Genomic DNA, 26,084 nt, shown 5'->3' with positions numbered 1-26,084 from the left:
TGAATATTCACACTGTGATAAACTTGAGTGTGATAAACAAAACCCATAAATAACCTCATCTCAGTTTAGGTCAGGTTTGTCACAAAGAAAGTTCGGGTCAATTAGGTTTTGTCGTCAAATAAGTTTGGTTTTCATACTTTTTTAAGTTAGGAAAAGGATTGCAAACAATGAATAATTGATGAAGACAATTCCCAACGTTTTGAGAAGGAGCATTTCATTTTGTTTACTCCATCATCCAAGCCAGAAGCCCGACTCACCCTAACCCTTTTTCTCTTTCCCCAACCCCTCACCCACTCAGTTACTCCGTCTTATTGATTTGAATCTTTTGAAATCTGTCCTTTCTTCTCTATCAAGTCCAGCACCTTCAGATCTCTCACTTAAACCACTTGAGTTTCCTCCAAGCTGACCTCCCTGCTGTTTTTGCAGCCACAAAAGCCTTCCTCCACACGACTCCTAAATGCAGATCTGAACTTGTAATTCCCGTATTATGAAGTCTTTATAGTCCTGCAGCATCTTCTGTGATGAAGTCCAGGGTCCTTGGTATGACCCAAAAGGTGATGTGAAGATACAACTACAGCAGTGCTATTCAAAGTGTGTTACCAACCTGTAAAAAAACAACTTCAACATTGAATGGAAGCATTTAGAAACTGTTATAGTAATTTGACAGAAATTATTTATTTATTACATCTAATAAAATGAGGATTTTACTTCATTTTTCTAATAATTCATTTTTTTAATTTAATAGAAGTAGTGACTAAGACAATAAATAAATAAATAAACACATACATAAATACATACTAGATGGGCATTTTATTTTTTTAAAAGACTTTATTTAGTCCTGGCTGGTGTAGCTCAATGGATTGAGCATGGGCCTGCGAACCAGACGATCGCGGTTCGATTCCCAGTCAGGCCATATACCTAGGTTGCAGTCCAGTTCCCGACAGGACACAGCAGAGGCAACCATACATTGATATTTCTCTCCCTCTCTCCTTCCCTTCCCCTCTAAAGAAAAATAAATAAAATCTTAAAAACAAAATGACTTTATTTATCTTTAGCCCTGGCTGGTGTAGCTCAGTGGATTGAGCACAGTCCTGCAAACCACATGATCGTGGTTCAATTCCCAGTCAGGGCACATGCCTGGGTTGCAGGCCAGTTCCCAGCAGGGGATTCACAAGAGGCAACCATACATTAATATTTCTCTCCTTCTCTCTCTTTCCCTTCCCCTCTAAAGATAAATAAATAAAATCTAAAAAAAAAAGACTACAACTTTAACTTAAAAAAAAAAGACTTTCTTTATCTTTAGAGAGAAAGAAAGGGAGGGAGAGAAACATCAATGTGTGGTTGCCTCTTGCACACCCCCTACTGGGAACCTGGCCTGCAACCTAGACAAGTGCCCTGACTGAGAATCAAACCAGTGACCTTTTGGTTAGCAGGCCAGCGTTCAATCCACTGAGCCACACCAGACTGACATTTTAAAAAACTGGTCCATTACCATAGTTTGGGAAGCCCTGGTCTATACTCTTCATGAAATGGCCTTGCACACTTCCATGGGTTCCCCGGTTTTATTTTTTTTACCTCCGTGCCCCATCCAGAAATAGTGAATACTCTTTTAGTTTCTCAAACATATCATTCTGTTTCATACCTCCATGTAAGTTTACATCCTGCTGTCTCTGACTTGATGGTCTCTTCCTCCTAGAAATCTATTCAGAATTCAAAATCCTAGGCTGCATCATCATCACCTCCTTTGGAGGCCTGCCTAAACTTGTGCCTCACAACCCCAGGCAGAATAGATAAATCACTTGCACCCTATCTTTCTATCATTGTTTGTGCCCCTATTAAAGCTCTACACTGTAATTATTTGTCTGCATATCTTCCCTACTAGTCTATGAACTCCTTAAAGGTAGTCCCTTTATCTGGGGGATGAAGCATCTCTTGTAAGATGACTAAATTGAAGGACAACATTCCTTAAATTACAATTCTAACATGTTAATGAAAGAGGGAAAAAGGAGCATCACTACTTTGTATCTTTCTATTACCAGCAAGGATTCCAATCTTCTACCTTTAGTAGCTGGGCATGAATTAATTCACCAGAATAGTGGACATTTTAGAAAACCAAGGAGCCAGACTTGTGAGACTCACTGGAAACAAGGAAGGAGGCATGGAAAACACATGGCTCCCACTTAAACAGTTTGGCCCATATGCAGCTCCTTTTGGGGTAAAATCTGTGTCAACTGCCCTTTTCAAAATCAGTCAGACCTGGAAATACCATCTCAGCCCATTCATTTTGGAGGGTCTACCAGATACCAGACCTACCCAGAGGATGTCCTAGGCTGAGGATGAAGCAGGCAACTATAACTGAAATGTGAACAGAGAGCCAGGAGGCCACTAAGGAATGGGAGGAATTAATTCTGCCTAGAGTGGGTGCAAGAAAGAGAGGGTCCAGGAAGGTGACATTTGAGCCAGGCCTCGCTGAGTGAGCTTGATTTGGCCCAGCGAAACACTGCGGGGAGGGGAAGTGGGCAGTGCAATCTGCTAGGTGAAAATCTACATATGCCTAGGAATGATGAATAAATAACTAGATGATTATTAATAATGTATAGACAATCAATTAATTAAATCGATAATAGCTCTGCTTGCCTCTTGAGAACTCTTGAGGTGGGGTTCGGGGAGCAGGTGAGTTGGAGAGGGAAGTGGTCCTGAGCCCCCGTGGGGGAAATGGGGCCCATGGAGAAACAGAAGAAATGAAGATGCTTGTATTTGTCCTACACCTCCTGTCATCTCCCCCACCCCCTGGCCCTTATCTTTGTTTTTCTACTGCTTCTCATAGTCTTAGCCTGTCTCTTTGTCTCTCCTTTTGCTAAAGACTGGAAATTCCTTGTTCTCAACGGAAGGGAGTAGGAGGGGAGCCGGGGGTGGTAGGAGTGGGAGGGAAGCAAAGAACAGACATTTCAGCAGCTCGGGCTGCCTGGCTGCTGGGGCTCTGTCGGCCCCTGGCAGGGCTTGACAGGTCAGTGATTTTTTTTAATGTACATATTGTACATATTTTTAAATCCACATATAGCGACTTACAAACAAACCTAGAGACAGAAACACAGATACACAAGCAGATGTTAAGAAACACATAAATACATAGTCTCGGGGTACAAAGGCACAAACTGGCAATAGCACCTTAAATTTGCTTAGCATTTTACAGAGTTTGTATATACGTCCTCTCATTAAGACCTACGGCAACCCTGAAAAACGAGACAGAAACGCTCGGGAGTCACACTTTCACACTCAGGTTCGCACCCAGACAGACCCCTTCGGAGTCCCCTAGGGGAGTGGGCAGTCCCGGTCCGTGTGGTTTTCTCCTCCCTCCTCCCTCTCTGTAGCCGAGTTGATCCATCCCAGTCCGGAGGACTAGAATTGGCTCCTCCCTCGTCCTCTTTCCTGGGCGGGAACTCAGGCGTCCCGCGCCCAGTCGCTAACTGCCCCTGTGCTTCACGCCCTACTCCGCCCTCCTCTCGGGTCCAGGGTACCCCTCCGGAACCAGGGCCTCCGCACCGCCCCAAGGGGGCTGGTGGGATGGAGGGGGGCGCCTCTAGCAGAGGCTGCGTGGGCGGAGGATGTGCGTCACGGGGAGCGTGGGCAGACGGAGGGAGGAGGCACGTGGAAGCCCGCGGCCAGTGGCTGGCAGCCCAGGCTCCAAAATAACTGGGGGGGAGTGGGCACCCACACACATCAGAGGGGCTTGAAGAGTGCTCTCCTAGGGAGCCTGTCTAGCCGCGCCCTCCAGTCGCGGGGTAGGGGACAGGGAAAAGAATTTTAGCTACCAAAATGCACCCCGCCCTCAATGATGCACCCCCACACACGCTCCCTCCTCCAGCGAAGTCAGAAAGGTTCCCTGGCCAGACCCGAATGTAGACTCAGCCCCCGCCCACGCCGCCCAGGCCCGGGCGGGCCACTCAGAAGTGCGGAATGGCCGGGCGCGGCTGAGGTTTTGGACTAGGGGTAACTTTGCCTCTGGCCACTCCGTTCTTTTCCCGCCTCACCCCACCCCCCACCCCACCCCCGCCTTCATTTCCTCCGGGCCTGTAGCCGCAAGGCCGGGAGCTCAGATCCCCCGCCTGTCCACCCGCCCCTCCACAATCCCTCCCAGCCGTGGGCGGGAGTGTAATGAGAACCAGATGGGGCCAGGAGAAATAAAGTGGGGGAGGGGCGGTGGGCTGTGGAGCGGGGTTAGGCTCCTTAAAGGAGCTCCTCCCTCCAACTCCTCCTTAGAGATCCGCGACGTATCCTCCCGACCTCTTGCCCATACTCCACTAGCCTCTCGGATGAAGACCCCCTAATAGACGTCTCCAGAAAGGGTGTCCTCCATATCCCAGCTTTGCCACACAGAATTTCCCAGGAACAGGTCCCCATCCTCAACAAATAGGGTGCGACGAGTGGAGGAAGGCGGGGTACCCCTCCCATCTCTCCCTGACCTCTGAGCTAACAAAACCCAACGCGTCTAACAAATGCGTCTAAGTGGTAGCTTCTACCCTAACGCTCCCGTACCTGTTCCCTAAACTTCAGCACGCATTGGAGTGCAGGTATGGAGGAGGCCTGAGTTTCCCAGTGGCCTCTGCAAATTACTCCTTTTGGGGTTGGAGAAGAGCGCTGGGATTCCTGCAGAGACCTGCCATAAATGCACACACAAAAGGAACCGAGAAGCCGCCAACTTTTTCTTGGCTCCTAACATTCACACGTCCGCCACCGAGAGGCCTGAGTGTGGGCAAACGGGCGTCCGCGCAGTTGTTTAGGCGCGTCTGCACGCCCGTGCGCTTCTCAGCGTCTTTGTGTACCTGTGCGTGGTTGTGAAACTCCGTTTTCCACACGGGAGGGGCGGCGGGCTGGGGGGGAAGGAATGTCGCCGGCTGGGCGCTCACGTGGGTACGTGGGCGCGGAGAAGGCTGGCTGTGCATCCGGCGTGGGCGGCATGGAGCGACCTCGCCCCGCCCGCTGGGTCCCCAAGCCCGCCTCTCCAGCCCGGCTTGGGTCACCCTAGTCCCCACTTCGGCACCCTAGCTCCGAGTGTCTTAGTCTCCGCCTCTCTCAGTCTCTCCGCTGGAGTGTCTCCGCCAAGGGCCGAGAGGCCCGGGCTCCCGCCCCCCGCCCCCGGCCTCCGCCCCCGGCTCTGCCCACGCCCTCCGCCCGCCCAGCAGCCAGCGCTGCGCGGGGCCTCGCTCCCGTGCGTCCTGCGGGGGCGGAGGCGCGGAGAGGCGGTAAGCGCAGCCGGGGAAGGGGGTGGGGGGCAGAGGCACAGACAGAGTCGCGGAGGTTTGGAGAGGAGAGAGGAGACGTAGAGGGAGGGACGGAGCCCGGACAGCGGCGGACACGGCCTCGCGCACCGGGAAGATCGCAGCGCGCACCAGGCGCCGAGCGCCGGCACCGAGAGGGGCACCCCCCGGTGGTCTCCTGCCGTCCATGCACAGAGTGCCCTCCCCCACTACCGAGCAGCCGCCGGGCGGAGGGGACTGCTCCCGCCGGACCCCGCAGCCCAGACTCAAGTTAGTGGGAAAAGGGAATCGGCGGGGAGTGGGGATGGGTGGAGCTGGACTTCGGGGAGGGGTCCGCAGGGCGTAGGTCACCGAGCGGTCCAGCGGAAGTGGGATGGGGTGGAAGGTGAAGACTGATGGAATTGGGGGGGGGCTGGGATCAGCCAGGAATCTGATGAATCTGGATACGAGAGAATAGTAGCCAATTGTCTATCACCCGTTTACTTTGTGGGCATGACCTGACACGTGAGCCCCCTGCAGAGAATATGGGGGCCCCCAAGCGCCAAGGGAAATCCTGGAGCTCTAGCTGGCAACGGTGCGGGGTTGAGGTGGGGAGGTGACGCGGGGCGTTTAGCCACCGGCTCAGTTTGTCGTTGGCACGGAGCAGGCAGCCCCAGGTCCGGTAGAAGCCGGAGCCTTTGAGCCCAGGGAGCACACGAGGCACTGTGTAGCAAGGAGTGCATTTAAGGGCCACTCATTGCTGTAGCTTTATTTACAGCGTGGGGAGAGGCATTTCGGAGTGCAGCCCCTCCCTCAAAGAGGTCTTTAGCTGCTCCCCCACTCCACTTGAGATGTGGGTGGAAAATGAGAGGGTAGGCGGGAGCCTCTAGGCGGTTTTCGCCCGCAGATGCTACCACTGTGGGAGTGTGTGTGGGCAGAACAGACCCAGAGCAGAACAATTGAGGCACTCCTTTCCTCTCCTGTGCCTGAGTTGAAGGGCCAGGCCTACCTACCAAGCAGGTGTTGAAGGTCATTGCTGGGAGAGGGGCTAGCTGGCCACCCTGAGCAGTCTAGAGGGGAGGGGGGTCCTGCGGGGAACACAGCAATAGTGTGCTAAAAATGCTTAATCTGTTGGGAAAGCTTTGGGTGGCAGAGCAGGGGTCCACCTGGCTCACGGAGTGGAAAAAGGGAGTGGAAGGGGCCACACGTCTCCATCTCAGCAGTAGGGGCAAGATGCCACCAGGGAGTAAAACTGACCAGCAGTGGCCCCAGGTATCTGCTATTGGAATACAGGGGGTCCTATATTCACCTCATTGTGGGATGTCACCTTGAGTGATGGTGAGACTGCTGGTGCTTAAGGTGGAAGGTGAGGACCATGTTCTGGAGGAGAGGGACATCTAGTCATCCCAGGGTGTGCTGGCTAGCTTCAGTGCTCAAGATCCCGTGTCCCAAAACAGAAAGGTAAAAGCTGAGGATGGGAGCTAAGAGCATGAGACTTCTGCAGGGACTGGGCTGGCTTTTGGTACTTCTAGCTAGTCTAGGATGGTCCTGGCATTTCGGTGTCTCTGAGCAGGATCTGATTTTTGTAGTTTGTGCCCAGGCCTGGATACTAATTAGGGAGAGCACTCAAGAGAGAGAGAGAAGAGAAGCAGGCAGGAAAAAGAGGACAATTGTGAATGTGGGTTGGTACTCAGTGGGGCACGGCAGGGGGACTTGGACTGACTGCTCTCCTCTCTCTCACCTGTGCCTCCTCTTCAGGCCTAGTGCCCGAGTCATGGCACTGCCTCGGACACTGGGGGAGCTGCAGCTGTACCGGGTCCTGCAGCGCGCCAATCTTCTTTCCTACTATGAGACCTTCATCCAGCAGGGAGGGGACGACGTGCAGCAGCTGTGTGAGGCGGGTGAGGAGGAGTTCCTGGAGATCATGGCACTTGTGGGCATGGCCACCAAGCCCCTCCATGTCCGACGCCTACAGAAGGCACTGAGAGAGTGGGCCACCAATCCAGGGCTCTTCAGCCAGCCTGTGCCTGCCGTGCCCGTATCCAGCATTCCGCTTTTCAAGATCTCTGAGACTGCGGGCTCCCGGAAAGGGAGCATGAGCAACGGTCATGGCAGTCCAGGGGAAAAGGCTGGCAGTGCTAGAAGTTTTAGCCCTAAGAGCCCCCTTGAACTTGGAGAGAAGCTGTCACCAGTGCCTGGGGGACCTGGGGCAGGAGATGCCCGAATTTGGCCAGGCCGGAGCACTCCAGAGTCTGATACTGGGGCGGGAGGAGAAGAGGAGGCTGGTTCACCCCCTTTTTCCCCACCTGCAGGGGGAGGAGTCCCTGAGGGACCTGGGGCTGGAGGTTTGGCAGCAGCTGGGGCTGGGGGTGCTCCGGATAGACTGGAGCCAGAGATGGTACGCATGGTGGTGGAGAGTGTGGAGAGGATCTTCCGGAGCTTCCCGAGGGGGGATGCTGGGGAGGTGACTTCCCTGCTGAAGCTGAACAAGAAGCTGGCGCGGAGCGTGGGGCACATCTTTGAGATGGATGATAACGACAGCCAGAAGGAGGAGGAAATCCGCAAATACAGCATCATATACGGCCGCTTTGACTCTAAGCGGCGGGAGGGCAAGCAGCTTAGCTTGCATGAGGTGAGGACCCCAGTCTCCCCAGATTGCTCTTGATTCCCCAGCCTCAACCTGCTCACCTCTGAGAATCCTCATGCTCCTCAAGTCTGTTTCATTGCCCCTGGACCAGGATTCCAGGCCCTGATTCCCTCTCCCCCTGCCCCAGTTCCAGCTGCTGTGGTGCTTCCCTCCTCAGCTGAGGGGAAAGTAGAGACACAGGTGAGAGCCCAGCTGTCCAGCTTCATTCTACTCAAGGCTTCACAGGAGCGGAGGAAGCTCGGGGCATTCCTAGGAAGCTATGCGTGCTGACCTAGGTCTTCCCTCAGAAAACTTCTGGGTAGTGTCAAAATCCAAGCAAGCCTCTAAGGAGTGGGCCTCATTTGTCTGATGGTGAAGGCTTGTGAGGAGCTCTGGGCAAGGCAGTAGGGAGTTAGGATTCTGACTGTTCTGGCTGTTTTCTCCACAGCTGACCATCAACGAGGCTGCTGCTCAGTTCTGCATGAGGGACAACACGCTCCTACTGCGGAGGGTAGAACTCTTCTCCTTGTCACGCCAAGTGGCCCGAGAGAGCACCTACCTGTCCTCCCTGAAGGGCTCCAGGTGAGATCCCTTCTCCAAGTCCTTCTTAGATTAGGATCCTGTGGAAGAGCTGGGTCATGTCTTAACCTCCACGTGAGGCGCCTCCAGGCCTGCTTGCCACCAACTTGCATGCCCTGTTTTTGGCAAAGTCCACTTGTCTGAGGTCTGGTCCCTCCCCATCTATCTCAGGTCCCCTCCAACCCCCAACAATGGTAGTGCCTCAGCTGAGATTCCTGCTCAGCTAGGTCTTCTCCGGGACCTTGAACTAATGCATGCCCCTCACAGGACTCTGTGCCCTGCCCATCACATGTGTCTCCCCAGCCTCATCTCCTGTTCCTCTCCGTTTTTGCAGGCTCCACCCTGAAGAATTGGGAGGCCCCCCACTGAAGAAGCTGAAACAGGAGGTATATTTTCCAGGCTGCACGCAGGCCGTTAGGGCAGAGTTCCCCAACACCCTCCCTTGCCAAGTTCTCATTTCCCCATTGGGACATCCACAGGTTGGAGAGCAAAGTCACTCTGAAATCCAGCAGCCTCCCCCAGGCCCTGAGTCCTATGTGCCCCCATATCGCCCCAGCCTGGAGGAAGACAGCGCTAGTCTGTCTGGGGAGAGTCTAGATGGACACCTGCAGGGTGAGTATGCATCAGAACACTTCTCTCCTCTGGGGAGAGGGTGGAAGGTGTGGGAGAAGGGAGCCAGGAGGCAACTGCCTGTAACAGAGTTGGGAGGCCTGGCTTTGTGGTTGAGGGTGGGGGTTCTGTTGACTATAGTCCCTTACCTGACCAGTGCCCATGCCCACAGCTGTGGGTTCATGCCCAAGGCTGACGCCGCCCCCTGCTGACCTGCCTCTGGCATTGCCAGCCCATGGGCTGTGGAGCCGCCACATCCTGCAGCAGACACTGATGGATGAGGGGCTGCGGCTAGCCCGCCTCGTCTCCCATGACCGCGTGGGCCGCCTCAGCCCCTGTGTGCCTGCAAAGCCGCCTCTCGCAGGTGAGGCAGCCAGCAGTGCTGTCCCCAAGCACCCTTCCACCCAGGCCCCATGTAAGCAACCTGGTGTCCTGGGGCCAGGTGGGAGGAAGAGGGATGTAGTCACCAGAGAGGGCAGTAAGTAGGGTGGTTGGGGCTCCAGGGGCTCCAGCCAACCAGGCCTTGGCTTGAGAAGAGTAGGACCCTGCAGGATTTTCCCACCTGGGAGGGTCCATGAAGGGGGAGCTGGGGGAGCAGGGAGACAGAAAGGAGGATGAAAGGGAAGAGAAGGAGGGTCACCAGGAAGGGAAACTTGGAGAGAACTTAACACCAATGCAGAAGGGTGGAGCAGGCATTTGGGATGGGGCTGCCCAGCTAAGAAGTGAAAGAGCCCAAAGGGGGATGCTTTGTGTGTGGATGGGGGAAAGGGGAGTAGACCAGCAAAGGGCTGGGCAGCGGCTGGGCTGAGAGTGACGCAGCAGACAAAGCCACCAACCCTAGCTTGGTATTTTTAAACTGTGTGTGGGTGGGAAGTGGGGGAAGGGACTGGAAGAGGGGCTCTTCTTGGGGAAGGAGCTGGGAGGCTGGCTTCCTGTGTTCCTGCTGACTTGACTTCTAAGAAACTTGGGGGGCATAGTTGGGTGGGTGGGGTGGGGCCCCCTAAGGGGGGCCAGAGAAGAGTAGGGGCTGCAGAGTCTGGGGAGGGGGAGAGGTCAGAGCCAAGCCGCCCCCACAGCTCCTGTCGGAACCAGAAATTCCAGCAGAGCAGAGGCGGGAGAGACAGAGAAAAAGAGACACACACACAGAGACAGGGAGCTACACACAGCCAGAAAGAGGAGGGAGTGCACACGCTTGGATGTGGAGCCTCCCGTGTACACGTGGTGGGCAGGAGGCAGTCACACAGTACAGCAAGTTCATCTTTGCAGCTTTCTGTAGTCCTGCCTCTGTTCTCAACCACTTCTCTCTGCAGCATCTACCCCACAGCTTCCTAACCTGTTCCTTCTCCCAACAGAGTTCGAGGAAGGGCTGCTGGACCGATGTCCTGCCCCAGGATCCCATCCAGCTCTGGTGGAAGGTCGAAGGAGCAGTGTGAAAGTGGAGGCTGAGGCCAGCCGGCAGTGAGGGATGGACTGGTACCCTCATACCCAGGCCCCTGGGCTTCTGGCTTCCACAGATCCCTACACTCTCCATCCCTGGCATCTGGTCACAACCCCGGATCCTTCCTCTGCCCTTCTGCCTCCCCATCTGCTCCATGGGCACAGAACTATGGGGCTTCAAGCAATAATGAGGAGGGGCCTGGTGAGAGGACACAAGAAGGGTGCGTGCTGCCCCTCACCCTTGCCCACGGCCCCTGGGGGCAAGGATGCTGCTTCCAGGGCATCTGGGGTTCTCCCCTCCCTAACACAACACACTCCCATTCTCTAGTTTGAACCAGTGGTGTGAGCAGTTGGACTTGGTTTGGACATGGGGGAAAGGGAGACTTCCCTGGGGGGGTCCAGCAGCTAATGTGGGAACATTGCCCCTAGAGGGGTGGACTTGCTTCTCCACCCCTCTGCTCCCCCATTTTTGTGCTTCTAGTTTGTTTGTTTAATTTAACAAGTGCTGCAGTTTTCCCACTCATCCCCATCTTTCCCCCAAGTCTGTGTGCCCTGCCCTCTCTGGCAGGGGTGGTGGTGGATGTGGGGATCCCTTCACCAGCCCCTGTGGGAGCCCTGGGTTGGACTCAGTGTCTCCCTAAGCTAGGGGCTGGCCCATAGCACCTGTCTGAGCAGTTAGAGCATTTTTCTTTTCAGATTGTGTACAGTAGATTATTTATTTTGTTATTTTGGAATAAAATTTATTTTATGGCTTATGATCTATGACCCCCCCCACCAAGAGGGAGACAGAGTGGTATGGGGGGCAGAGGGAAACTGTCAATGGCTGGGAGATAGAAGTGAAGCAGTGGGGAGGGTCCCTACTACAGGGAGAGGACCACACACCTGGGCCTGGCCCGACCTGCACCCCAGCTTCCAGCGGGATTGGCAGCATTGGCACAGCCACACAGGCCTACCTGAGCACACCTGGGCTGGCATGCGTCCGAGGCTGGCATGCTCACCAGTGCCTTTTGTGCAGTCTTACACTTCAAAACTTACATGGTCATAAGCAAAATCAGATGTTCTATGTGGCTGTATGACTGCTATCTGACATCTGTATGTTAACATGTCTCAAGTACACACTTTAACAGGGCTGTACCCCAGGACACTCAGCCTGTGTACTACAGCACCATCGTGCACAATCGGAAGCCTCCATCTGACTCTCAGGAATCTGGTGCTGTTTAGGATTTGTTTTTTAATCTGGGCAAAACCCACACCAGTAACTAAATGTTCAGGCCCCTCACCTCCTCCCACCCAGGGTACCCTGAACTGCTTCCTCGTCCCACCAGGGCTAGGACCCAGCCTGTCCCTGCCCCCATCCCCAGCCTCTAGTGCAAACGGGTGCACATGTCTGCCTTTCTCTACATGTGCATCGTGGGTCCTGGCTGGGAGTGGGAGGAGAAGCCCTCCGTGCCTTAACCTGTGCTCTTGCCTAGCCCCCTTCCTTCTCAGCCCCATCTCTCAGGGAGAGCTATGTGTGCATTCTGTGTGTTCGGGCATGCTGGGGCGTGTCTCACTTTGGAACCCGAATTTCTCTTCCAGTACTGGAAGGGAGAGGGAAGGGGTGTGTGGCAGGAGAAGGAGTGGATAGGCTCCACCCACTGTGCCTTCTCCTGGCGAAGTCTTCCTCTTCATGAGGGAGCAGGTGGGGGTAGCAGGACACCCTCCCCAACCGCTGCTTGGCAGCAGCACAGGCAAGCTCCAGAGCAGGTCCATTGGGGTAGAAAAGCTGACTCGCTGAGCTCCCCCTCCAGCTGGGATTACCAACTGGGGTTGGGCCTTAGGTCCAGATGGGACATGGAGATCACAGACTGCCCATAGGGGGAGGGCTGTGGGAGGGGCTGGGCTCCCAGAGACTCTCTTCCTGATTCTACCTGCCCCTCCAGGATAAGCTTAGTGAGGTCCTGTTCAGTGGGAGGCAGCAGAGGCGGGAACATGTCTTCACCGACCCTGCCAGGAGGAAGGAGGGAAGCTGTGGGATAGGCTGGGCACCCACCCCTGTAGCCCACCCTCAACCGCCACCTCCAGGCTGCTGCTCACCAGGTGCCTTGAGGGAACCCTCCCACTTGCTGGCTCAAGCAGCTGTCCTCCATGGTCACATCCGGGCAGAGCAGGGGCTCAGGGCTGGACATGGCATGCTCCTGAGGCTGGCACAGCAGCAGGCCCCTGCTGGGACCAGGAAAGCAAATAAGATGTTGGTGGGTGGAGGTGAAGCTGGGAGTGAGCAGGGCCCAGGGGGTCAGGATGGGGAATGCCACTTACTGGGGGTGAGGCTGGTCAAAGGGCAGGTGTATCCGGTTCTGGTTGGAGGACATCGGCAGGCAAGGTCTGCAAACGGGAAGGAAGGCAGTCTGAGAAAGGAAGGCTGGGCAAGAGCTGGGTGTTGCAAAGTCAAGACCACTGAACAAGGGAACAAAACTTTCAGCTACTCATCTCGACTGCATAGCCTAGTGCAAGCCATGTCTATGGCGGCGTAAGCTAGGTCTTCCATCCGTAAAGTGTGTGTTGGGGACTGGGAAGGGATGGGGACTGGATTAGCTAATTTCTGATGTTTATTTGGACTCTGAACTTTGGTGGCTCTAAGTCCCCCACCTCAACTCCTGGGAGGGAGTTGTCACACCTGGCTTAAGAGTTAATAAGTGCTTGAGTGTTACCCAGGAAACAGAAGTGTCTATATCGCTTCAAGGCCGAAACAGATGAATAAATGAAAGTGAAGACAGCAGATAAGTGACTGTGGATACCAGGGGCAGGAGAGAGAATACTGATCCTTACATACATAGCTCTTGCTATAAGCCAGGACTTCACTCAGCTTTACACATATTATTAACTTAAGTTAGCCTTCATAGTAATCCTGTGAGGAAGATATTCTTCTTCTCCATTTCACAGATGAGGCACCAGAGTTAAGTAACTTGCCCTAAGTCAGTTTAGTAGCAGAGCTGGAAGCTGAGCCCAGGGAAGTCTGGGTCTTAACCCCTGAGCCTCAGTGAAGAGAACAAAAGAGACAAAGAAAGCTTTTTGCTGCCCATTTCTCACAGTAAAGGCTCTCCTAACAAATTTGAATGCCCATCCCCCTTGCAGCTGAGCATTCCAACCCCATTCCCAAGAGGTTCTTCACTTACTCTTGGAAGGCTGGCAACACGTTGACTGATTCTTCCCGGGGGAGGGCTTGAAATGAGGGGATGGAGTGAGAGTGTGGTGGGTACACCTGGGGCCTGGGGAAAGAAAGCAGAACCCTCTGATGCCAGCCCTTCTCCTGGACACCCCCACCCCCTGCCTAAGAATGAAGACTCCCTTTTATGGAAGGGAAAATTCCCTCTTTCAGCCCCCAGCGCCAGCTCTCTCAGCTGCCCGTGCTGAAAGCCCGCCTGCACAGACCGTTCCCATGCCCGTCTCTCATGCTCCTTACACCATGTCTGGGCTGAGCTGCATGTTCATGGAGTCAGGGGCTATTCTAAGGTCGTAAGAGGGCACCATGGTAGGCATTTGGGGCTCTGGGGTGGACAGTGGCTGGTCCCTGGAGGAGGGAAGGAGATATGTGTGACTGACCCATCGTTAATGCCACCACCCCTACTTGCAAGTAAGTACCGGGCCTGGCCCGTCATCCTCACCACACTTACCTTTCCACAGTCATCTTGATGGTAGCTGGGACGTAACCCCTGCCGTCCTTACCTATCTGTTCATCTGTCGTAGAGAAGAAAGGAGAGCTATGGAGTGCTCCAGGGTGAGGGAGGAGGGGAGGTGGGAATAGCGAGCATGGCAAGTAGGAGAAGTGGGGCTACAAAAATGGGGGGAGAAGACAGGGATGGTGCACAGTGGGCAGGGGGCAGCAACAGGGACCAGGGAGGAGGTGGGCAGCAGGAGGGAGTCAGAATGGCCAGCTCCAGCTCACGCTTGTAGTGGCTCCGGAAAGCTTCATCCTTGGGCTTCTTGGGGTAGAGGTTTTTCAGCTGAGAAAGGTCCCGGATTCGGTCCCCCAGGGAGCGAATGGACAGGTCTTTGGCAGAGAATGGCTGGATGTTCTCTATCTGTGGGGAGCCTACAACAAGAATGAGACCCTGAGTCCCCTCTGTCCAGATGTCCCTTCCCTTTCCCAGCCCCCACACAGAACTCATTCTCAATCTATCAAGCAAGGAGGAGAGAACCTCGGGTGGGGTTCTGGGGAGGGGGACCTACTGGTCTCCATCCCCACAGAGCTTACAGTGAGAAAGTGGAAATTTATACCACAGAAGGGAAAAGTTAGACCTAAGAAAGGACTTTCTGAAGATCAGAGTTGGCACCAAGGAAGCCAAAATATTTCCTTCCCAAAAGAAACCTCAAAGGGCACAGGCACAGAGTCAGAGGACTGCCTGCCTCACCATCCTGGCCCCGGATGACATGGGCAATGGTGATGCCTCCGATCTCGGAGTCGCTGAAGCGAAGAAGGAATGTTCCATCGGGCTCATTGAGAAGAAGGTTGGTGACGTACTGTTTGCTGATGAAGCCAATGATCAGCCTGGCCAGGATGAAGAAGAGGATGGTGATGGAGGCTTTGGACGTGGTGAGGGAGCTGGAGGTACAGCTGCTCACGCCACCTGGGGCAGGGACTCACCTGTCTGACCAGTAGCTCTTGAGACAGCGTTTGGTGAGGTCCAGGACACCATCAAACCACTGCCAAAAGGTGAAGCCACGACCCAGCAGGATCTCCTGTGGGGGGTGGGGGCAGAGTGAGTGTGAAAGGGCCAGAGCTGGAGCCAGGACGGGGCAGGCACTGGGCTGTGAGTACCCACAGGACAGAGTCACAAGGCAGAAGGACCAAACTGGACCTAAGACCCTATCGATGAAAACAGCCAACACTCATTTACCACGCACCAAGCATTATTCTAAGCCCTTTCCATAAATGAAGTTATCTGATGTTCACAAGGCCACAAAGGGAGGTCTTATAACTATCCCACCTTACAGATAAAGAATGGAAGCCCCAAAAGTCAAGTAAGTTGCCCAGGTCCACACAGCTGATGAGAGGCAAAGCTGGGATTTATCTCAAGAAGTCTGGGCCAGAGGCCCTCATAACCACTGTGCCCCATCGCCTCCAGCCCTCCCCCACAGTGAGGCCTGAGGCCTGGTGGAGGAGGAGTCCAGAGAAGGCGTCCGCCTGGTGGGAGTGTCCTGCTCGCTTTGCTAACACATCCCCTGGTCGTGTGGGCTTTTCCTTCTTCCTTTTTTTCTAAGAGAGCGGCACATGACTGCATTTACCCAGCAGGTGGTCAACCAAAACACCCAGATCTTTTTCCCTGTTCTTTTAACACACTCAGTTCTGAGCCATTTTATTTTGAAGGGCATAAAATATGGTAGCTAAGAGCAAGAGTCAGAAATATGGGGTTGCATCCCAGCCATGACACTCTCCCACTGGGAGGCCTTAGACAAAGTAAGTACTTAACCCCTCGGAGCATCAGATTCCTGGTCTACAAAGCAATAATAATAATACCCACCTCGGATGTTGGGAGAAATAAATGAGGTAAATATGTAAGGTGCTAAGCACAGTGCCCCACACATAGTAACTAACCTATCAACATACGGGTGCTGATATTATTATCGCATGTCCCTGCGGGATTTCATCCCGGTTTTTTCTTTTTCCTCTTCACCTGAGGACATGCCCATGATTTTAGAGAGAGGGGAAGGGAGGGAGAGGGACAGGGAGAGAAACATCACCCCAACCAGGGACCAAACCCACAACCTAGGCATGTTCCCTGACTGGGAATCGAACCCATGACCTTTTGGTCTGTGGGATGACACTCTAACCAACTGAGCCACACTGGCCACAGCTCACCCTGGTTTTTGCAATAGGAACTATTTTCCCAATGGAGCAAAGTTATTTTGAGCTGTGTTTACACACAATCTGGGTGAGTCATGCAAGGCACTGGTAAAGAGAGGGAAGACAGAGGCCGCCATTCCAAAACCTGAGAGATGCCAGAGAACGCATCCCCTGGGCTGACCCCTGAGCTGAGGGGCTTTCCTGCCTGGGCCATGACAAGGCCCTCCTGATGGACATGATGGGGCATGGTGCAGATCCCAGCAATCAGTCCCCAGGCAGAGAGTGAGGAGTCCCCGAGTACCCCAGGGATGAACCGTTTGGGGGTAGGCAGTCCAAAGGGCAGGGGAATGACCTTGTTGAACTGTGACCAGGACACAGAACGGTGCTGGAAGGCCTCTATACTGAGGCTGTTGTCATTGAAGATCTTCTGGGCCAGGAATAGGAAGTGCTCTGGTAGTAGTCCCTGGTTGGTTCCCACCTCAGCCATGAACTTGAGGTTCAGAGTCTCACACATCTTCTCCCAAGGCACCCGCTCGGCCACCACAAAGGGTACACGGTCCTGGGGGGAAGGAGAAAGGAAAAGGTTCCTCAGACTATCACTGCCATTCTCCCTCAGGAGGGGCCTTTATTCTTCCCACCTTCCCAAGGCTGCCCCTTCTGGACATGGTTCCCCAGAGCTCGCTCACAAAGATGGTGCTTCTCCAGTAGTTTAGGGTGCTACAACATGGTAGTCAAGACTGGTATGAAAAGAGGCTAGAAGTACGAGAGCGGGTCCATAAGAAGGTAAGGGTACTCCATTTGAACATGCCTGTTAACCCACCAGCCTGTACTTCACCCCCCATTAGAGCCCACCCTGCCTCCCCTTGATTCCAGGTCTTTCTCACCATCTCAGAGAAGGCATTGTCCCACAAGATGGTGGCTTTGGCATTGTTGTCTTGGTTGCCATGGACGATGACCACCAGGGGCAGAGATAGAGCCTAAAGTGGATGAGGAGCAGAGGTTCTTCTCAGTGCGGCCACGGGCTTCCTTAGGGGGCTGACTCTGAGGGGGAAACTGTGGGACTCACACAACATAGTTAAAAGCTCATGGTATGTTATCAAACGCTTTATTTTTTTGATTTTTTAAAAACTTTTAATTTATTTATCTTTAGAGGGGAAGAGAAGGAGAGAGGGAGAGAAATATTAATATATGGTTGCCTCTCATGCATCCCCTGCTGGGAACTGGCCTGCAACCCAGGTCCTGGTCCTGACCAGGTAGCTGTTGGTTAGAGCATTGTCCCAATAAGCCAAGGTTGTAGGTTCGATCCCTGGTCAGGGCACACATAAGACTCAACCAATGAATGTACAAATAAGCGGTACAACAAACTGATGTTTCTCTGTCTTTCTCTGACTCTCTCTCTCTAATAAAAATAAATTAAAAAGTCCAGCCCTGGCTGGTGTGGCTGGTTGAGCACCAGCCTGAAAATCAAAGGGTCGCTGATTCAATTCCCACTCAGGACACATGCCTGGGTTGTGGGCCAGGTCCCCACTAGGCAACCACACACTGATGTTTCTATCTCTCTCTTTTTTCCGTCCCTTCCCCTCTAAAAAAATAAATAAATAAAATATTTTAAAAATTTAAATAATAAATAAAACTGTGCCCCGGCCTATAAAAAGGTGCTAAGTGCTTCCCCCCATCGCTCCCTGCATGTGCACTCTTGCTTTTGCTTCTCCCTGCTCATCCTGGCATGAGCGCCAGGCACAAACGGTGTGGGGCCATCACGAAGGAGGGAGGACCCAGGGCCCCGTGTGTGGCACGGGGAGGCCCTGGGGCCCCAGACTGGGCAGAAGTGGGGCCTGGGTTCACCTGGAGCTGGATGGGGAGTTTGTTGGGGCCGAGCATGAAGCTGGTAGAGAAGAGCACAGCACACTTCTCCTCAGTGACTGATTCGGTGCCCTTCCGCTCACACCGCTTGATTTTCTTCAGAAGCTGCAGGATGGGGTGAGGGAGAGCAGGAGCGAGGACTGAAAACCCTGGGCTCCCAACACCCCTTCCAAGGAGAGCCCCGCAGTCTGAGGACCACTCCCGCCTGCCCAGTGCTCCCTGAAGCCCTCACCAGGTTCTTGAACAGGGCAGAGCAGCAGTTCCCGGAGCCCATGTTTTCGAAGGGCACAGTGTTGTTGGTGATTTCCCCAGTGCTTTCTCTGCGGGGGGAGGTCAGACAGTGAGTGGGCCCGGCCAGGTGTGGGGAGGAGCTCGAGTCCACAGGTCAGTGGCGTGGACGTCTGGCTCCACATCCCCATCTCCACTTTCCCTGCTGGGTTCTTAGGCGAGGCACCCACCTTGGCCAGGTCAAGATGTCCTGCCCACTCCAACACCGATGGGAGCCCCCCTTCTTCAGCCTTGATCACGCATCCCTCGGCCCTCCCTCCCTCCTGAAGGGGTCACTCCCCCAGGCTTCTTTGGCCTTCACCACCCCCAGAGGCCTTCTCCAGCCCCAGCTTACACTCCAGCCCCAGGCCCTTGGGGGCTGCTCAGCTCCCTCGCCTGCTTCTCGGTCACCATGTCAGCCCTGACCAGTGGAAACTTGGCTGGGGTCCCCAGGAATCGTGGGCCTAGCAGGAATCGAACTCCTGCCTGAAATTTGGTCTGAGTTTTCAGAACCTGGGGGGGCTGCTTCTCCACCAGGAAAGAGCTGAGAGTGAGGAAAACACAGGGGAATTAGTGGCTGGTGCCCTCCTCACAACTCTAACCCTCTTTCTCCTTTGGGATCTGCTCTGAGCCAGGCTGGGGGTTCACAGGGCATACCTTGTGACCAGGGTTTGCAGGACTTCATCCAGCCGGCTAATCAGGGTTGCCCGGGTCTTGGGCTCAAGCTCCCCACCAGCTGCCCCCACTTCCTGCTGCAGCTGGAAATAAATGTCCACCAGGCTTTCACACCTGGGGGCAAGACAGGGGTCAGGAGGCACAGGATTCAGGCTACCTGCTCTAGCCCAGATGCCCGGCCCTAGACCCAGGAAGAAAACAAGACAGTGTGTGTGGAAGGGTGGGATGGGCAGTGGGTGTGGCCACAAGGCACCTGGGCTGACAGGGTTCTGGGACGTGCCTTAGTTTTGGATGGGAGGTTCCTTCTCAGTGCCTGCTGTCCCTACGGAAACCCAGCTGCCTCTCCCCCTGGGCCTCTGACACGCAGGTCAGCTGCCAGTATGCAGCTGCCATGTATGCATGGTGCTTTTGCTCAAATTAAATGGTGCTCTGCCCAACGAGCCAAATAGAAACAGATTCCCATTCCTCTGGGTGTGGGGCTTGCAGAGAAAAGCGTGGGTTGGATGAACTCCCACTTGCACCCCCTTGGCCGGGCACCCTTGCACAAGACACGGCCTGAACAACGGTTCAGCTGGTACTGGCTTCTGAATTGTGGCCCACTGCAAGGTCCTATCTCCTGGCTTCTTCTCTCTCACTCCTGTGGGTCCTCCAGCAGAAACAGTGGGTGCCTCCCAGCCCATTCCCTTCCCTGTCAGCCCTGCCCCAACCTCTCCTGTAGTTGGGTCAGATTCTCATCAAACGGTGCGCCATTCCCTGCCAGTTGCTGCTGCCGTTTCCAAATCTGGATCCTCTTCAGCACCAGGGCCTGGGCCGCCTCCAGCTCTCCAACAGTCTCCTGCAGCAATGTGGCCAGGGCCTGCGGGCAGGGAAGGCCTGAGCCAGGGCCACACACTGCCTTCTCACCCAGCTCCTGGGGATAGGACTGTCTGTCTCCTCTCTGGCATTCCCTTACCACACCTCAGTCTGTCTCTCTGAGATCGAATCTCTATCACGGAGATTAGATTTTAGATCCCTTAAAGACTGCACTTTCAGCTCAGTCTCCACCTCTCTCTCAGTCCTTTACTCACCTCACTTGACCCAGTTCCATTGGCAGGAGTTTCTATCAAGCTGTGCAGAGACACTGAGGGTTGGAGCAGAAATCAGGAGTGAAGAAAGATTTGAGGTTCAGTCAAGGGTGAGACTCGAGAGGGAATCGCTCCCACATACTACCCAGAAACCTCTTAGGGCCCCAGGCCCAGGTCCCCACCTTGGCCGGCCTCGGCCTTCTGCTGCCACGCTTCTCGGAGAAGGCGGCTTTCCCCCACTCGGTGTCGTAGCCTCTGCAGGGCTGTGTTAAACTTGAGCTCCTCCTGTTTCCAGTGGAAGGACATTGGCAAGTGGCGGAACTGCACAAGAGGGACAGACATTAAGAGTTGTGACACTGCCCACTTCTCACTACTCCGCATCCACTCCCTAAAGGGGCGCCGGCTGCCACACTCCGCAGAAAAGGAGACAGGCCACTTGCCTTGCCTCCCCTTCAACAGTTCTTCCTCACCTTTTTGAATCTCCCAAAGACAAGCAGACTCAGCTTCCTACTCCCTGCTCTTCTCCTGAGGCCTCACTACCTCCAGTCCCTCATTTGAAGCTTCCCTGAGCTTGTCTTGGGTTTCACTCTGACCATAAGAACTACTTGAGTCGTCCTGAGCCTAGAACACTGAGGCTTTCCTGAAGTTCACATTCTTTCTAGTTTCTCATGGCTCAGGCTAAAGCTCCAGAGAATTGAGTTGGGGTGGGAAGTGGAATATCACAGTACCTGCTCCATAACAGCTTTTTTCTCCCCTTGAAGTATTTGTCTGAAAATCGCTACCAGCTTCAGAGGGTCCCTCTGATATATGCTCTATAGAAATGAAGGGTGATAGGCAGAGTTAGCCCGGTTCTTACCCACGTCAGTCTCCCCCTCCAAACCACTACCCCCAGACCAGGCCTCAGTTCACACGCACGCACACACTGAAAGGCAACACAACTGTAGACTCCAGTTTTCATGCATTTGCATGCTTTTAAAATCTAATTTGCATACTAGCTAACAGCTAACCACAGGAACACCAATTTGTTTCCCCGTGCCCAACCAATTTTCTTACAGCATCCAACGCTCACCCCAGCTCCACTCTAGCCCCACTGCAGCCTTGTCCCCTCTCCTCCTGCCCCCACCTCCAGGGTGTTGATGTGCTGCAAGATGGCACTGCCCTCCCCTGGCTTCCTGGCTGAGGCCTGAAGGTGCTGGACGGTGGCAGAAAGTAGAGTGCTGGCCATGTTGCAGCAGAAGGCATCTGAGCCAACCAGGAACTCCCTGTGGGAAAATCATGGTGGGCGGCTTTGGGTGAGGGCTTCACCAGCTCTACTAACTCTTCACCCCACAGTAAACAGCTCAGCGGCTCCTTTGTCTACAACTCTCCATCCAGGCTCTCTGCAGCCCTCATCTTGCCCCTTGTTCACCAATCTCCTGGCTGTGATGGGAAGTGCCCTTGCCCCAGCTCTGACCTCCCTCCTCTCTGGTTCAGCCTTCTAAAGGATAGGGGACTCCACATGTCAACACAAAATAGTCTGGTTACACAGACTCTCTGCTAAATCTAGGCTACTGCATGTCAAATAATGGGTCCCAAGTCCTGAAATAGTGCAGAGAAAATCTAATTAAAGGGAAAGTGGGTGGAGAAGGACCTGGGGGATTAGCATGGGGCAGAGGGAACTCACCAGGGTTGGTTCTCCAGCCAGTCACCCAGGAGATGCCGCAGGTGATGGGGAAAGTCAACATAGAGCCGCTGCAGTTTTTCTGGGGGCATCTGGGAGACCAGCCCCCACAGAGACATGATCTGGGGCTTGGAGGGCATCTGGAGGAAAGGAACAGGCCACTATGAGAGGTGCTCAAGAAAGGTGGCCTATGTTCTGGGGCAGCCAGGGACCTCCTGAGGACAATCCTCCCAGAGACTGTCCCCACCACTCACACCAGGGACATTTTGGGTCAGTGCCTGAAACAAAGTGAATCTTCAGTGGTAGACACGGGTGATAGAGTATGAAGAGCTGAGCTACAGTCAGAGGAGTGGGGAGGCAGGGGACGGGGGGGCACTGGGGAAAGCTCTCCGGAAAAAGGCAGAGGACTTGGGTTGCAGCTTGAGACCTGGCTCTGGTTCTGTGGGCAAGGAACCTCCGCTCTGTGGACCTCAATCTTTTCATCTATAAAATATGATGCTTGGAGAGGGGCAGAAATTTCCCAACTATTTATTTATTTATTTAAAAAGATTTTGGCCCTGGCTGGTGTGTCTCAGCAGATTGTGCACTGGCCTGCAAACCAAAGGGTCACTGGTTCGATTCCCACTCAGGGCACAGGCCTGGCTTGCAGGCCAGGATCCCAGTATGGGGTGGGGGGAGGGGAGTGTGAGAGGCAACCATGCATTGATGTTTCTCTCTCTCTCTTCCCCTCTCTAAAAATAAATAAATAAAGTCTAAAAATTTTATTTATTTATTTATTTATATTTAAAGAGAGGGGGTGGAGGGAGAAAGAAAAGGAGAGAAGCAGCCACTTGAGAAAAACACTGATAGGTCACCTTTTGTACACACCCCAACCAGAGACAGAATCTGCAAACCAGGCATGTGCCCTGACCAGGAATTGAACCACTGACATTTCACTTTGCAGGACGACGCCCAACCAACTGAGCTACACTGGTCAGGGCAACTTTCCAAACTTTTTAAAGCAATAGTGTTAATCTGTGGAATCCCAATTTACATAACAGGTATGAAATTGGAGTTTCTCCATCGAAAGCTAGTGTGGTAGACTTGTAATTCGACTGCTTCTATTTGCCTCTCTCCACCTCTGACCCCCCAGGTGTCCCTGAGAAATCTTTCAGAATTCCAGGATCACATGAGATAATTTCAAAACTAGCCAGCTAGATGGTGAAGAAGAGGCTGGCAGAGCAGTAACAGCTACCATTTATTGAGCACTTACCATGTACAAGGCGTTACACTAAGCACACGATCTCATAGAGCCTCACACAGTGTTTTAATATCATTATCTCCTTTCTGAGATGAAGAAACTGAGTCTCAGGGGGGGTTCTCTAACTTGCCAAGGCCACTCAGCAAGCAAGTTCAGAAACCAGGATTTGACTCCAAGTGGGGATTAACCACCCACTGTGCTCAGGAAGAAGGTGAGGGTGGGGGGCAGGGGAGTGGGGCTGATGAGCCTGTAGCAAAGAATCTAGAAGACAAGGAGACAGAGGCTTGACTACAAGGCCAAGGACAGAGAAGAAAATAGGGAGAGGGGAAATGAGGACATGGGAGAAGTAGGGCAGAAGGTTATGACCCCATTTCTGAGTGGGCTGCAGAGTGGGATAAGTAAAGCAGTGGTTTCCCAGGGGTCTCTCAGTTCATGTTTCTGGCAGTGTACTTCTCCCAGACAGGAGGGAGAGGAAGGTATGGAAACTCCCTGGGTCTCCCCCAACTCAGTAACCCCAAATCCTCCTGTTGGGCTTTTAGCATCTCCTTCCTCCTGGGACGAGAGCAGAGGGGCCCCTTCTGTTCTCCCCCCGCCCCCAGTCCTTTTCCCCCCAAATAGAATCCTCTTGCTTCTTGCCCCTAACCCCGCTCCCAACCCCCGCTATTTTCTCCCCAAAGCAGAATCCTCTTCCCTCCTGCTCAGTGTCTTCCAACAGGCCTTTTTAAACCCCACTTTGGGGTGGGGCACATTTGGGTCTGTGTTTCAAATTCAAGGGAGGACTCCATTCCTTCTCTCTCCCTCTCTTGTTTCCCACGGAGCTAAGAATTTGAGCCCCCACCCCATCCTACTGAGAACTGAGGCTATTCCTAAGTCATAGGCAGTCCCCTCTGGTTTATAACCCCGTGTTGCGTGACCAGCCTCCTAGCCCTCCCTGGTTTCGAACCGCCGCCCCCGCTCCGTCCCCAGACGTCAGGAGGCCACGCTTTCCCCCACCCCCACCCAACGACAAAGCTGGTCGATCGGCTGGTCGGTACAGGAGCACCGTCTGCGGAACGCACTCGAGAGACCTGCAAGGACGCGGGAGCCGCGGCGTGAGGGGGTGGGGCCCGTGCTCCCTTCCCTCCCGGGAAGAGAAAACCCAACGCGGAGTTCTCATCACCTGCTTCCCGGCCCAAACCTGATCTCCTCCGCCCCTCCATTCCCGCGTCCTCTGACCGGGGGACCAAAAGATCAAAAGTCAAAAGAGCTTCCCAGAGTTGCCCAACGTGTGCGTGTGTGCGGCCGTGGGGGCGGGAGGGGCGCGGGGAGGCGGAGCCAGCGGCACGCGGAGGGTTAACCCCGGGCCGCCGGGAAATCTCCGCGTCTGCAGCAGCCGAGCGCAGAGCAGTTTGGAGGGGGAAATTCCCCCTCTTCTGGGGCACCATGAGGTCTGCATCTGGAGCTCGCCCATCGCTCGGTTCCTGAGCAGGAACCTTCGCGGGAGAAAAGGGCAGGGGCTGGTCGGCCCACTTAGCCTCTGGCGGCAACCTTCTAGGGAGGGGCAGCCACTTCCCCTGACACAACACCCACCTCGCCCTCCTTCCCCAGTCTTTAGAGGCTCTGGGGGCACGGCGGTGTGGAAAAAGTGACCCAGGCAGGGGGGTGGAGGTGGTAGTGCTGGCCCTGTACCCATCACCCCCCCCCCATTCCTCTGAGATTCGAAACTGCCAAAACCCAGTAGGACCAGCTATCAACACCAGTTGAAACAGTTTCTGGGGGGCCATCTGCCCCACCATGGGAGGATCCCGAGAGGCCCCGGGCTAATCCCCCCCAACCCGTGGCGCACACACACCTGATAGTCAGGAGGCCCCCACCCTCCCATCCTCGGAGGTATCCCCTCACCTTGGCAACCCCTCTGCTGTCTTCTCCCTCTTTCAGCAAGCACTGCAAGGCCATGGGCTTGTAGCTCTGTCCAGTGAGTTCAGGGCTGAGGGGGAGCGCCCGCCCCCCAACACCACCACCACCAAAAAGAAAAAGTACACACACATACACACAATTCTCTCCCTGTCCTTCCTTCTCAGTGTAAGCAGTCGCGGCCCCAGCCCGCTGTTTCCGGCTTCTCTGTCTACCCAGGTCCCTCCCTGGAGCTCTGACGACACAGAGAAGAGAAAGTAGGCTGGAGGAGGAAGAGGAAGAAAGTGTGTCTCCTGTGCCAAGTGGTGGGGAGACAGGACTGGGGCTCAGAGCCCTGGGGCCTGGATGGAGGGGAGATTGATCCCCATCTACTCTTTTCCCCCAAAGTGATAAAACTTTTCTCCAGAAAGTCACCTAGCGCTTAACAGAGACGTGCAGTCCCTAACTGCCTTTCCCATACTCCAAATCCACAGAGGTCCCAGCATTTGGGCTCAAGAGAGGCCCGGGCTCCTTGGTAGCTCTAGGAAAGCAAATCCCTCTGGGCTCCGCACTCCCTCCAGCGGAGGACCCTGAAAAGTAGCTGGGGAGCTCGATGCCCTCTGGAATGCCTAGGTCCCCGTGTCCCTTCTTGGTAGGGAACGCCTTAGAGATCTCGTGACCACTGATGGGAGGGAGAGGGAGAGGGAGGGAGAGGGAGGGAGGGGATCCCGGGCTCGGATTTCTGGAAGACTGCAGGGTTCGTCAGAGCCTGTGGGAGTGGGTACTAGCTGGATGGAGTTTCTGCCTGCGGATTCCCAAGCGACAAGCTGGAATATGAATCTGCGAATCTGCCAGGCAGCCTTGGTGAAGTTCCTGTTTCTGGGGTAAACACTGAGACACACCCAGAAACAAACACACATGCACAACTTCCCCAGCCACAAGACCACACACACACACACACACACACACACACACACACACACACACTTACACATGTGCAGGCAAGCTCAGACGTGTCAGCACTCAGCCACATGCGGCCACAGGGAGACACATACACGTATAACAAGGCTTGCTCGCCTTCTGAATGATCATTGTAACTAATGAATAGTTTCTGCAGCTTTTTCTGGCGGA

At 54.3% G+C, this 26,084-nt stretch overlaps 2 protein-coding genes across 11 annotated transcripts; one reads left to right on the top strand and one right to left on the bottom strand.

Moving 5' to 3' along the window:
* Positions 1–5,069: 5,069 nt before the first annotated feature.
* Positions 5,070–11,243, top strand: NAB2 (NGFI-A binding protein 2). Of its 4 annotated transcripts, none has more exons than XM_037030001.1 (7): positions 5,070–5,243; positions 6,996–7,869; positions 8,312–8,445; positions 8,777–8,828; positions 8,922–9,054; positions 9,209–9,415; positions 10,404–11,243. In XM_037030001.1, the coding sequence occupies exons 2-7, from the start codon at positions 7,012–7,014 to the stop codon at positions 10,511–10,513; spliced, it is 1,494 nt and encodes a 497-aa protein (XP_036885896.1). In that variant the 5' UTR covers positions 5,070–5,243; positions 6,996–7,011; the 3' UTR covers positions 10,514–11,243. The 4 variants fall into 4 exon arrangements, with proteins under 4 accessions (XP_036885896.1, XP_036885895.1, XP_036885894.1 ...); XM_037030000.1 differs by lacking the exon at positions 5,070–5,243 and adding an exon at positions 5,260–5,528 and having other exon boundaries at positions 9,224–9,415; XM_037029999.1 differs by lacking the exon at positions 5,070–5,243 and adding an exon at positions 5,260–5,528.
* On the bottom strand, positions 11,207–25,582 carry STAT6 (signal transducer and activator of transcription 6). Of its 7 annotated transcripts, none has more exons than XM_037029997.1 (22): positions 25,389–25,582; positions 21,845–21,981; positions 21,305–21,443; positions 20,910–20,993; positions 20,364–20,502; positions 20,185–20,237; positions 19,825–20,027; positions 19,100–19,231; positions 18,798–18,986; positions 18,408–18,495; positions 18,158–18,280; positions 17,197–17,289; positions 16,665–16,871; positions 15,113–15,207; positions 14,880–15,016; positions 14,414–14,560; positions 14,142–14,205; positions 13,931–14,038; positions 13,644–13,736; positions 12,787–12,852; positions 12,565–12,693; positions 11,207–12,474 (listed from the first exon to the last, which is right to left on the bottom strand). In XM_037029997.1, the coding sequence occupies exons 2-22, from the start codon at positions 21,979–21,981 to the stop codon at positions 12,285–12,287; spliced, it is 2,616 nt and encodes an 871-aa protein (XP_036885892.1). In that variant the 5' UTR covers positions 25,389–25,582; the 3' UTR covers positions 11,207–12,284. The 7 variants fall into 7 exon arrangements, with proteins under 7 accessions (XP_036885892.1, XP_036885889.1, XP_036885886.1 ...); XM_037029994.1 differs by lacking the exon at positions 25,389–25,582 and adding an exon at positions 25,111–25,217; XM_037029991.1 differs by lacking the exon at positions 25,389–25,582 and adding an exon at positions 24,963–25,097.
* Positions 25,583–26,084: the final 502 nt, after the last annotated feature.

The sequence above is a fragment of the Sturnira hondurensis genome, unplaced genomic scaffold (assembly GCF_014824575.4).
Source record: "Sturnira hondurensis isolate 20B ecotype Veracruz unplaced genomic scaffold, ASM1482457v3 Scaffold0020601, whole genome shotgun sequence".
In the NCBI taxonomy this organism is placed as follows: domain Eukaryota; kingdom Metazoa; phylum Chordata; class Mammalia; order Chiroptera; family Phyllostomidae; genus Sturnira; species Sturnira hondurensis.
The sequence above is the reverse complement of the archived record's forward strand: the minus strand, read 5'-3'. Positions and strand labels throughout refer to the sequence as shown.

Excerpts from the sequence above, each read along its gene's own strand:
- STAT6 (XM_037029991.1), bottom strand. The coding sequence starts at position 25,016 with ATGGCCTTGCAGTGCTTGCTGAAAGAGGGAGAAGACAGCAGAGGGGTT. Across the intron at positions 20,238-20,363 it reads GAAGGCCGAGGCCGGCCAAG|TGTCTCTGCACAGCTTGATA; the intron begins GTGGGGACCTGG and ends TCCAACCCTCAG. Across the intron at positions 18,987-19,099 it reads CTGCAAACCCTGGTCACAAG|CTCTTTCCTGGTGGAGAAGC; the intron begins GTATGCCCTGTG and ends CCTCACTCTCAG.
- NAB2 (XM_037029999.1), top strand. The coding sequence starts at position 5,446 with ATGCACAGAGTGCCCTCCCCCACTACCGAGCAGCCGCCGGGCGGAGGG. Across the intron at positions 9,055-9,208 it reads TCTAGATGGACACCTGCAGG|TGCCCATGCCCACAGCTGTG; the intron begins GTGAGTATGCAT and ends TTACCTGACCAG. Across the intron at positions 9,416-10,403 it reads TGCAAAGCCGCCTCTCGCAG|AGTTCGAGGAAGGGCTGCTG; the intron begins GTGAGGCAGCCA and ends TTCTCCCAACAG.